At 37.1% G+C, this 12911-nt stretch overlaps 1 protein-coding gene across 1 annotated transcript in view; it reads left to right on the forward strand.

The window, feature by feature from the left end:
* pkd1a (polycystic kidney disease 1a) overlaps nucleotides 1–12911 on the forward strand; it is a 76606-nt gene that overhangs the window by 14504 nt on the left and 49191 nt on the right. Inside the window, exons 2-8 of the mRNA XM_072384281.1 lie at nucleotides 3310–3381; nucleotides 5390–5458; nucleotides 6336–6407; nucleotides 7844–8007; nucleotides 8869–9119; nucleotides 9558–9818; nucleotides 9998–10166. Of these exons, the coding sequence (XP_072240382.1) occupies nucleotides 3310–3381; nucleotides 5390–5458; nucleotides 6336–6407; nucleotides 7844–8007; nucleotides 8869–9119; nucleotides 9558–9818; nucleotides 9998–10166 (1058 nt within the window). The remainder of the gene's footprint in view (nucleotides 1–3309; nucleotides 3382–5389; nucleotides 5459–6335; nucleotides 6408–7843; nucleotides 8008–8868; nucleotides 9120–9557; nucleotides 9819–9997; nucleotides 10167–12911) is intronic.

The following is a 12911-nucleotide window of genomic DNA, read 5'->3' on the forward strand; positions in this document are numbered from 1 at the left end:
CTAGATGATTCGGCACTACATTAATGAAACTCACCTGAATTGATCAGAAGGCTTTGTACAAAGGGGAGATTTGTGCTGAGAATTATGACCATTTTTAAAATGTGATTTAGTGTCAGAAGCAGAGCCAGGAGCGATTAGGGGACTGTGTGTGTGGACAAGCAAGCATTGATTACAATATAACCACTTTTTATGCCCAAACAATAGTAGTGACCTATTATACTTTTTTCATTAAACGTAAGATAGTAAATACACAAAGCCCACAACTGAAAGGGAATAGGATGCAAGTAATATGAATTAAACTGGCATATTTTGCCATTGAAAATATCTTAATTGGTTAATTCATTTTATTCTATATTATATTTTTTACTACACCTAATCTTTCCATCCTTTATGCCAGCTATTGTACTTAATCACTTAATTTCAACTGCAAACGTAAGCCTCTTCAATTCTGAGATTTTAAAGAATTTCTTACTCTTTCTCTATTACTGAGCTTGAATGTCTAACCCATTCAAAGTTATCAGCTTCAAGGCTGCAGTTCTAAGCATTCTGAAGAAATACCAATCACTTTTGAGTTTTAATTCTGATGGTGATTAATCTAAAATGATACAGATACAGTTTAATATTCATTACTCTTTCCACAACTGAATTCCAAAATACTTTGCCTCACCATGTTGTCTCTGCTAGTTTGATCCTTTTAATTTGGTCATTGTTGAGTGAATATGTGGAAAACACACCATCTTCAAATTCTCTTTAATATTTAGTTTGTGCTTCCAACACCGTTTGCTTATATTTTCCTTAGTTTATACATTTTTGAAAGAGAATGATAATTTTGACTACCCTAATACAAGTTACTACCGGAAAGTTAATTAAAGGAAGTCGTGTTTTTATGTCATTAGCAAGCCTAAAAGTAATGGTCCCAGAAATATAGAGCTGGTAAGATTCAAACTTGTATTTATATTTTAATGTTGAGTTATTATCGCAGAACATTTGTTCAGGGAATATAAATAAAGCAAAAAAAAATTGGCAGAATAAATGCTTAAGTGTTTGAAATGGTGATATTTGCATTATCTTAGTCTTTATTTCTTCATAAAAAAGTATCTAAAAGTGAAGGCTGTCACAGAAACCATTTTTGCGGACTGGAAACTTCAGTAAGAATTGTCCATTAATGTTTAAAACTTCGCCAGTGGGCGGGAACATGACGTAGACCAAGAAAGAAAACAGATGCACCCACAATAACTTGACCATCAGCCACAGTTGTTCATCTCAAGTTATTTTTTGCATACAGCATTAAATGCGGTTTGTGTTTGCAAGATGGCCAAGTTGCTGCACAAAGCTTGAGGATCATTCTCCAAACTCTTTGTTTGTTTTAGCTGGTACTCTGCTTTTTGGAGGGTCAGTTTTTTAAGTTTTACAAATGATTCTGGACCATAGACTGTACCCAGAGACTGCTTTTTGAACATCTTGTGAGTGTAATTTAAACTTGTAGGTTAGGCACATGGTCATAAAAAAAGCAATGCTGGAGGAGAGCTGTGGTGCACTAAGAGTAAATATTAAGACTGTCTGAGAATAACTAAAAATATTTAATACACTTTGATTAATGATGGCTCGACTTTTTTTTTGTTCTAGCCTTCAGAATCACACATGGTGTGTGTCTAAAGAGCTGATGCGTTTGTCTGATAACTTGAATTGTTTGGGATTTTTACAGTAATGCATGATTTTAAAAAGCAAAATATTTGAATGCTGCATTGATTGTCAAAGCAACAGTTAAGCTGAGGGGATTTTAGGTCTAGCCTATAAAAAGTAACACAGAACATTTTGTGATTTAGGTTAATTCCTAAGTGCCAGACTCAGTTCGCTGGCTTTCACTGTTCTGCTCTGCCTCTCTATTCTTGGCAGTAAGGATGTTTATATGACACTAGATTAAAACAAATTATCACGTTACTAAAACTGGACTTTTAAAATGCATGCAAATATGTTTGTCCAACAGAAATTGTATGAAATCAAGCTTCTCAAAGCTGGAATAACACACCCAGATAACGTGTTTGGGATTTGAATCACTCCTGTAACTGTATACACTCAGCTCAGATCAAATAGACCCAGGCACTCCGCACATAGTTCCAGCATCTTTTTGTAAAAAAAATGTATTTTAGTACAGCTGAATTCCTAATAAAGCTGCTCTCATTCACTTATGTTTCATATGATTTTACAGACTGTTGCTCTGGTCTAATATAATCCTGATTTTTGTAGACAATTTTGTCATCTGACAAAATTACCATTTAAGTAACTTAATGGCATTTGTGCAGTGAATTCAGCTACCATGCTATCCGCTATCATGTGTACGATGATCTCCCACAGAGAAAGTTTGAAGGGGCAGATTGTCTTCAGTGATTTCCCACAGTGTTGCAACATTAGACATATTTCGAACTTGATTCTCATCCCATGCGTGTCTTGTAACTGTGCTGAGTGATAAAGAATGAAAAAAGTGAGAGTGTTGAGAAATTGTGTCTACATTGTTCAACAGAAGAGCGGGATATTATAAGGTAGATGAAATAATTCTGATGTGTGTTGATAGATGAATATATGCAAGTGAGCAGGTGAACTTTATAGTATAATTTCCTCCTTAGTCTGCCTCTTCCACTTTTCATTCATAGCTTATCAACATGGGGATTTATCTCACATTTATTGGTTTGAAAATTAACCTCAGTTACACATGAGCCTCCCAGCAAAACCATCTATCATATACTGTATATGGGCACCTGATGTAAGGATTTATTCTTTCTCTTGTCATCTTTATGGAAGCTCCTTACTCTGCAGTGCCCCTTAAATTATAGTTGACATCCACTATTCTATGTATTTTAACAAAGTAATTGTTGAGATAAGGTATATGGGTATATAAGGTATATTCTGCAAGTTATTTTATACTTTATGATTATGTATCAACTCCCATAAAATGAATGAGTCAGAAGAGGGCCAGTAACCCTAAAGTTTTGGTGAAATATTGAGCAGTTTATATTATTACTAAAATCATATTTTGACACATTGTTTTTACTCACAACGTCTGTGTTATGATGTGCCATCATGAAGAATATACTCGCTAGCTAATCCTATGTTCTAACTATGCTCCTTGGTGCGTATATTGTTCCTGGATGTACTTATCTCCATCTTTGTTTGTGTGAGCAATCACATCACAATCACATTGTATGGCAATTTGCTTCCAGCTTCTGATGAGGCTGAGTCTGTGTGTTAGTGTGTGAGTCATCTTGTCCCCACATGCATTTTCAATAAGGATATTTTGGTTTGTTCCCACAGAGATCTTTCCAAGAACCACATCTCCTCCCTTGATACCAGCTTACTTGATCATCTCACTGGCCTCCAAGAGCTGTAAGTAAACACACACGATAGCACGTTCAAGTCTTTGGACTAAAATACTGTTCATTGATCTATCCATCATTGTGGTGCTGGAAGGTTTGTGAAACCCTGAGAATTTTCCTTTTTCATGCGGGAATACGAACTAAAGAAATTAATTAAACACAGGTTTTAAACTAATGTACGTTCTTAGTAAAACTCTCGTTTTTAATTATGCATAAAACTAATTATGCATAAATATTACTTTGGAGATTTATCTTTGGATGATTTATCATATTTTACATATCTGTGAGATGCAAAAGTATGTGAAAGTTAGCTTCAAGTATCCAGTGTAAACATTCAGTGCTTGTTCATCAGTTCTGCCTTCAGCAATGTAAGTCCGTTCCTCCGTATGGAGCATCTGTCTGCAGCTTTTGAATCTGTTTAATTGTCTGTGTGTTTGTCTGATTAATCTCTTATCTATTTGACCTATTTTATCCACGTTTCAGAAAATACACCCTTTGTCAATTTGTTTTTTGTTTTACATACTAAGACATGATAACTCATTTAGTTGGTCAATACCAGGTCTTACAAAAAGAAAAATACAACCTTAGATGAACAACAGCAAGCTGCTGTGGGATCATTGTCCTGTTGATGACCCAGTTTCAGCCAAACTTTAGCTGTCAGACAGATGGCCTCACATTTGACTCTAGAATACTTTGGTATCCAGAGGAGTTCATGGTGGACTCAATGACTGCAAGGTGCCCAAGTCATGTGGCTGCAAAACAAGCCCAAATCATCAGCCTGTGCATTATGACCAAACATCTCCACTTTGGTCTGGTCTGTCCAAAGGACTTTGTTCCAGAAGTCTTGTGGTTTGTTCAGATGTGACTTTACAAACCTAAGCTGTGCTGCCATGTTCTTTTTAGAGAGAAGAGGCTTTCTCCTGCAGCCCTTCCAAACAAGCCATACTTGTTCAGTCTTTTTCTAATTGTGCTGTCATGAACTTTAACCTTTAACATGCTAACTGAGGCCTGATGTAGCTCTTGGGTTTTTGACCTTGGGGTGAACTTGCTGGGATGTCCACTCCTTGAAAGATTGGCAGCTGTGTTTAATATTTGAATACTTGTGAATAATTTTTCTCTCTGTAGGATGATGGACTCCAGATAGTTTGGAAATGGCCTTATAACCCTTCCCAGATTGATGGGCAGCAACAATTGCTTCTCTAAAATCATGTCTTTCCTCCTTGGCATTGTTTTAACACACATCTGAATGCTGCAGACCAACAAACCGCTAAAGCTTCTGCTTTCTTAATCTTGCTGATTACCAATTAATCAATATATTTGATTTGCAGCATCTGTCCTGTGAAAGTAATAAAAGTGCTCAGGTTCTCCACACACTGCTTCTGCATTTTGGCTTTGTTTTTATTGAATATGAAGTGGCACTGTGTAATATTTGATGTGAAAGTGTTCACCTGAGCTTAATTTACACAAATTTAATGTCTGTTAAGGACCAGGTTATGTTTTTTATGCTATGATGTATAAAACCTAGAAAATAAAGATACTGTGTGTGTATTTACTTGTTTGGAAATGGCATTATAACCCCTTCCAAATTGATGGGCTTCTTTAAAAATCATTGCGGTTTCTTTCCTCTCTGGCGTCGTGTTAACACACACCTGAACGGTGCAGACCAGTAAATAAACAAAATTTTTAGAGGTGAAGACAATCAGTTAATCAAGTACCAGTACATTTGATTAGCAGCAGCTGGTAGCTACTCCCTCTTTAACTTCTTTGGAAGGAATCAGCTGTTCTTAATTTTTTTTCACACAATTCTGCCTTTTGGCTTTTTTTTCGTAAGTAAATAATGACGTAAACGTGTAATACATCAGGTTTTTTGTACGTGTGACATTGTATTCACTTGTTTTTAAGACCATGTCCAGATTATTTTTATAATGTTGAGAATGCTTTCTTTTTCACATGATCCTATCTGTCTGTTTGCCTGTCTTTGTGATTATTTATCTATATAAATGTTTCTGTTGTTTCAGTTACCTTCAAGGGAACAGGATCAATGTTTTCCCCAGACAAGTATTCTGCTGTGGGCCACTGTCCATCCTGTGAGTGAAAAACCAAAGGAAGATATAGACCTGTCAATCCCAGGGTTTAGAGGAGATGAGAAAAACGAAGATGAAAAGAAAGCAGAGAAAATAAAGGCCCGGTTTAGTCTGAATTTAAGTAGGCAGAAATCCCAGGAGCACGTTAGCTAGGCCAAAGAGCATTAAAAAACCTCACATACTGCATACTGCTTGTACACACATACCTACACATGTGCACGCGCTAATCACAGTATGATTAAGTTCAATTACAGCTTACAGCTCCAGGCTCCCACCACCTCCCTCTATTCATCTGTCCATTTCCCTCTTCCTTCATCCATTACCTTACTTCTTCCACTCATTGAATAGGCGTTTAGGCACATGTTTATGTACATGTGTGTGTGATGAGAGAGGACTCTGATGGTTTCCATCAGTTCCTTCCAAACCACCACACAACGGCCCCATTATGTAGCTTTCTGGTGAGAAGAGGGAGGAGGGAGCAAGAAGGAGGTCCAAGTTTAGAGAGCAAAGAGAGGAAGAGAAGAAAGTGATTTTGCGCTGACAGTAAAATATGAAAATAAACTTCAAAAGTCAGTGTTTAGCACTTTTGATGTTCAGGATTAATGTGTTTTTATTTGAACAATACTTTGCTGTGCTGATTAACAAAGTATTTTTTGTGTAATGAGGATGTGAGAATGGGCTTGTTTTTAATTGTACTTAATAATTCATAAAGTGACTAATTTATCAGTTTAGAATTGTTAGCGAGCGACAAACCTTTAGAACATGCTGTAAATCTTGCCAGAATAGCAATTTGACAGTAATTAAATAAGTGTTGTCCAAAAAAAGCAAAAAAGACTTTGCTTTTATGTCAACAATGATTTGCCTTTGTCCCTGCAAACAGAGATTTGAGCAACAATGAAATCACCACCATAGAAGAGAGAATATGTGACAACCTGTGTAATTTAACTCAAATGTAAGTAATAACAATTTATTGTTATTCCTTGTTTCTTTTAATCTTTTGTCTCTCCAACAAAGATAGAAATATGGAATTATAATCAAACAGTAACAGGTTCATCTGAAGAGTGACACATTATTTATTTTTCTTGCCCTTTTCTCCTACTTCTATTTCAATCTTTGTTTGTTCTCCCATTTTCTATACAGCCTATACCTATACTTCACTGTTTCTGTCAATCATTGGTCCTTCCTTTACCATATATTTCCTTGTGCTCAATGTTTTTTTAACCTCATTTTGTTTGGTCTTTTGTTCCTTCTGGTTCATTTAAAGGAAAACACCTTTTTCTATATTTCCTTTAGATTTTGAAAAAAGCCCACCTGTCTAAATCAGTTTTTTGTTACAGCGCTGTGGTGTAGTATGTTGTATACTTACTCACTGTTAAAGGGAATACTGTAACTGCCATACTACAAAATGTCTCATTAGCTACATAATCACTCCTATTAGATGGTAAAGTGTAATAGAGGAACTTAAAATACCAGTTCAATACTCACCCATACCATACTTACTACTAACCAAAGGCTAACAGCGTAGGTAGCATCAAAAAGTCTTATTTATGTGAAATTGCATTATTTCTCATACTTTTGAACAAAAGTGATGTCAATACACAATTTAACAAGACAAAACGAGAAATTATTGTTATATTTTTTATTATAGGAAATTATAAGTATATTTTGATTTTTGGCTAGTTAATTAGTTAGTTATTTTGGTTAGTTATTTTGCTAACTCTTGGCTAACTAATTGTTCTCTTCTATTATATCTAAAATAACAAATTTTAACAGCTAAAAAAAAGCCGCATTTTTTTGTAGATTCAATGTAAAACCTGAAATACATGAAAAATTGTTATTTAGATATCTTTCTTTTGAAACTTAAACAACCTAAAGATGTTTAGTGTGATTTTGCTAACATAACTTGTTAGCAAAGTGACAAAACCAACACTAAAGAGGGTTTTTGTCCCAGAACAGACAAAATGGACAGCCATGGGTATTTTACCAAAGACACGTTTATGTGCATTATTTATTTGCATGGTACACATTCTAGTCAGGTTGGCATAAGCAAAAACACAGACTGCCAAAAGCACAGAATGGCTGGATGGCATATGGCCATCGAGGGCAAGGGTATCAGCACACTATAGAGAGGGAGGAACTGATTATAAATACACAGTTTTCCTATGTTCCCTGAACCACTCAGCAGCAAATCTCCCCATGCAGCTGAGCCAAAACCACACTCCACCACCACAGGAATATTTATTAATTCCCATAAATTCTTCTGGAATTAGCATATCTCATTATCAAGCTCCAGTTCCAGCTGTTTATCATTGTCCTAATGTTGCTCAACTTTGACATTTTAGATGTTTTAACATTCTGTTATTTTACCCATGTTCTTCTCTCTTCCAGTGATCTGAGCAGTAACCCCTTTAAGTGTGACTGCAAGCTGTCCCGATTGGTAAGGTGGCTCCAGGATAAAGGGGTGCAGGTTAGACGCCCGCACGCCATGCTCTGCAACCACCCACCTGAGGTCCATGGCCAGCCTTTGCTCAATGTCAGCCAGCTCACCTGTGGTAAGAAAGAAAATGCATGCTGACATATATACAAATATCAGTGTTCACAAATATTTCAATTGTTCAGAAATGTTTAGCCATCTAATACTGAGTTGCCCCTGCCATTTTTTTCCAAAAGAACTCTGATCAGTCAGGGAACATACAAATAACATCCGAGGGTGTCCTGGAGTGTCTGGTAACAGATATTTTGAGCCCATTGGATTGTAGGATGGGCTTCCTGTAAATTGGGATTATATTCTCCTACAGATGCCATCAGCTCCAATCAATTTGATGTCTGGGGAGTTTGGAGGCCGGATAAACACCTTACACTCTTTGTTGTGTTGTGAAGGCCCTTTGCAATATTTGTTGGGGACTGCTGATGATTACAAAAATGCAGACAATCTTCAAGCTGGTGTCAAAGATAAAGGAAGAAGCATATTCAAAAGTCAACAGCTTTGTCCCGTTCAGGTTTAAAACCGCATGAGGCAGACCATCAAATAGAAAAAAGCTAAATTCGGAATACCCTCTTCTTGCAGCACTCCTTTCTTAGTTTTTCCATACAATGAACCCAATAAGCCCAAGCTCACACATCGGTTTGATGAGTCCTTAGCTTGGTGGATTAATCCACCTGACCTAAAAATGTATTTTTCTTTCAACCTGCTTAGATTACAGCATCTTGAAAGGTTATGGGATATTTGCACCCAGAAATCATTGCATACCCACCTTTAAAACTTAGATAAAAAAACAACAATAATTTTACAGTGTTAGGACTTGTGCTGGTAAATACAGACAGTAGAGAAATAAACATTTCACCATCCAACCTCATTCACTGGTTTGGACAGAGATGGTCTGAGAGCTTTAAATCCTCTGTGTCTGCTTCAGGTCCAAGGTATGCCGCTTGTCTTAAAGACAGCAGCAGTGGAGGAGGAGGAAGAAGCGAGCTTGTCATCTTTACTTCTTCCATTCCTGGAAACTTCACGCGTGAACAGTGTAACAGCTTGTGTTTTGGTTTATCACACCTGTATGGAGGCTTGGGGGACAGACACGAGTGTCTCTGCAGCACAAACAATGGGCCGAACTCTATCAGCGAAGCTCAGTGTTCAGCTGCATGTACGAAACACCATGTAATGAAGGTAGGTATCACACACAGTAAGATCTTCTATTCTTAATATAGTCCATTTATTGCATGTCATTCTTTGTGTAAATATTTCTGTCATACAGTCTACAAGTCAGTCATCACAGAATAAAGAGCAACTTCTGTTAGCTTCCTTTAATTCCTTTCTGTCCTATGTGGCCTGAACAACATGCTGATATCCTCAAATTTAGTTACTTTAAAGAGTGCAGCTCAGAGACAATCAAGAGAAGTTATCAAAAAATTTAAGAATTGTTTAATTTAATTTAAAGCAGTTCATATGTTTGATTTAGTTTTTATATAATACAATAGAAATAACAGTGAAACCACAAATATCCTGACAGTTAACAGGAAAAAGGGCTTTATTTTACTTTTAAATACTTGCACATATTAACACCGAAAACTTCCCCTTCTTCACATACTTTCCTTCAATTGACAGGAATGTGGGTGGACTCTGGCTCGGGATGTGTTTGCGGTGGAGTTCTCAGTCTCAGTGAGACCTCTCCCACTGCGAAGTGTTCATGACCGCATCCTATTCTCTGCCGCCTCAAACGTCACGCCTGTGACGCTTTCCTGGGACTTTGGTGACCTCTCAGCTCGGATCAACACCACCGGAACAGGAATCACCACAACATCTCACAAATACGGACTGCCAGGACGTTACTCAGTCAGTGTGATGGCCTGGGCTGGACACAAGGAGGTGTGAAACAAAATTAGAATTTTTTTTCTTCAAAAAGTTCATCTTTAATTAACTGTATGCCTTCATCCTTTGGAGATTCACATGGAACTTTTTTTTTTTTTTTATCTAAATGCGCTACAAGCATTGTTACTCTTAAAAAATCGTGTGTAACTCTCTGTTTGTGTTTGGCATGTGTTCAGGTATCTGCACGTGCAGAGGTGACCGTGACACTTCCTCCCAAACTGGAGCTGCACTGTCCATCACAGACTGTGGCCAATAAGAGTCTCGGGGTCACTCTTGTCAGCTGGGGCGGTGTTAGTTTGGATGTAGTCTGGACGATTACAAAGGATGGTGTCCAGGTTGCCAAAGGTGAAAACATCAACACACAACCTCTTAATGACACTCAGCCGATTAACAGTCCATGCTTGGAAATGGTATTTGACTCTGACCTTTCTTGTGTTGGTCAACATCTAATTAGTTTGTGCGCTCCTTATGATGCAAATCCTAAATGTATCTTATTGTAAGTGGGTGCACTGTTGTTCAGCATAAATTGTAACTTAATTATTTTCTCAAATAGTATTTCCTATAGTAAGTTATCATTATCATATCATCAAAGGATCACCAAAAAAAAAGTCTTGGTTTTAGTTGTTGACTCTAGAATACTTTGGTATCCAGAGGAGTTCATAGCAAGGTGCCCAGGTCCTGTGGCTGCAGAACAAGCCCAAATCATCAGCCCTCCACCACCATGCTTCACAGTTGGCAGGAAGTGTTTGTGCTGATATGCTGACATACCACCTAAGATGATACAACAAACCATCTTGAAATTATAAATTGTATAAGCAAGATGGGCATAGCCTTTCGTCTGAAAAATAAATGCTGAAGTGACTTAAACCTGTATTTTAGCTAACAGCCAGCAGGAAAAAAGGGTAGTTGCAGATCAGAAAAGGTGCCAATGATACTGATACAGGTGGTTTGATACTGACATTGGCTGAGCTTGTTTTCTGTTGCTACAACTCAGCCCATATTCATATGATATGTAGTATATGTCATAATATATAGTATTTATAATATTACCTGATCATGTCTTCAATTAAAATATTTAGGATTTACTCATTTGGCTTAGATCAAAAAGGACTTTTTATCAGGTCTGCATGGATAAATGGCTGAATTACATTTATAAGCACCTACTTTCACGAGTGTAATACCAAGTCATTCTTCAGTTTGACTGCATTCAAATTTGTCATTTCTGTTTGTGGTTCAGGATCGGACAACACACATAGGTGAGGAGGAGTCATTAAAGTCCAACATCTATTCACATAAAAATATTAACTTCCAATTTACTTGCTGTCACCACAGCCTATTGTCAGCTCCTGAGATACCTGAAAATGGCTATTATTCCAGAAAAAGGCCTGTGAATATAAATGCGTCCTGGCCAAATGCTCACTTTTTATTCCTGTGCTCCCAGAGTGGAAATGTTAAACGATGACATCCCAGTTAAGGTGATTCAGTTGAAACAAAACATGTTGCAAACAAGTTGAAAAATCTTTTGGTGGAAAACTTAGATCTCTTCCACTTAATTAAGAATATTTTAGCTTTACAATAATTCTGTTTATTTGTCTTCTCTCCGTTTGCCACAATAGGCAGGGAATTTTTAACCACAAAGCTCAGTTGATCAGTGATTCATAACCTAACCTCCCCACATACACACAATGTAGGCAGCATGAATGTGGTGTAGGAGAACACTTAACATCTGCTTCAGGTTTCCATGGAACAGGAAGTGAGGTGCATGTTGCCACTGCAAATTTCATCTAAAATTAGAAGCAAGGGAGGCCGTTCCCCTTCCCAGAAAGTCCAGCCTGCTGATACGTCAGCTACAGTCTCAACAGGCTCCATCTACATTATGGTTTCATATCAGTACTGCTAATATTAAAACATTTTTGATTATTATCCAAAACTGTTACCAGAAGAAGAAGTGAAGAATAACTTCAAAGCAACCTTCAAATACTGTTGTTCAAATGTTTTAAAAGACACTTCATATACTATTATCTCTATTTAGTCATATTTTAACCACTTTACTTTGACATCAGGCTAGAATTTTTGGATGGGAAGATCAAGCCAGTAGATCCATCTGTGCTCCCATAAAAGCTGAATGTCTTTGACAAAAATGGTTACTTTTACATGCAGAATACAGGATGGATTGTTTAGCTCTCATAGAAATCGATTATGAGCTTAGAATTGTTGTCAAGTTTTAATTGACAAAAAGACATTATTCATGGCATTTACTTTTTGCATAGATATACAATTGCAGAAAAGTTGTTTTAGTGGAAAATGTCTGAAAAAACTGGCTGATAAGGATATACAGTAAAGAGCCAACCGTAACATTCAGCATACCTGATGCACATAAACCAATGATCTGCATGGCTGTGATCAGACACCTGTCACTCTTTGGGGATGATTAGGAACTAATTGACTATATTCAACAGTTAGTCATTGACTTTGTTTGTCTGCTTCTGGCAGTGAGCAGGTGGTGCAAGTTTGGTTTAGGAACTTTGTTATATGAATAAAAACAGCTGTGTGCAGCTGGCAAAAATGACACTATGAGATTAGTGAGAGAAAATCAGAACACTTAAGAGATGGGCTGGAAAACCAAAACAATAAGTTGAAACAGGCTTTAATGCTCTGAAGTCATTAAGGGACAACTTACGGAATTGTGTGGTCGACTATAAGAATTTTAGTTACAGCTGCTTTTGGTTAAAACCTTGCAGCCAACTGTTTTCTCCCTGCTGTCTCATAGTGACTCATCAGTCAAGCCCGAGTTATGCAATAATTGTTTTCTTATCTTCCTTTCTGTCACACACAGAAAACACCTCGTGTTTGTATGTGCATAAACCATTTCCACTTGCCATTTGTCGCCAGGCAACACCTCTGTAGTACGTTAATTCATCTGTGGTGACATTCCCTTTGGAATTCTTGGACTGTTACTGTTGCTGATGGGTGGTGCACCAGTTTGTTTCTCTTAGATATTGTAGGATTAGTTTTCACAAAGAGGCAGGTGTTCCTTTACAAGGCAAAGAGACATTGTAGAGGTTTAGAAAATAAATGTCACTGCAGCTT

This window comes from Leuresthes tenuis, unplaced genomic scaffold (genome assembly GCF_036924035.1).
Source record: "Leuresthes tenuis unplaced genomic scaffold, fLeuTen1.0.hap1 SCAF_4, whole genome shotgun sequence".
NCBI classification, from domain to species: Eukaryota; Metazoa; Chordata; class Actinopteri; order Atheriniformes; family Atherinopsidae; genus Leuresthes; species Leuresthes tenuis.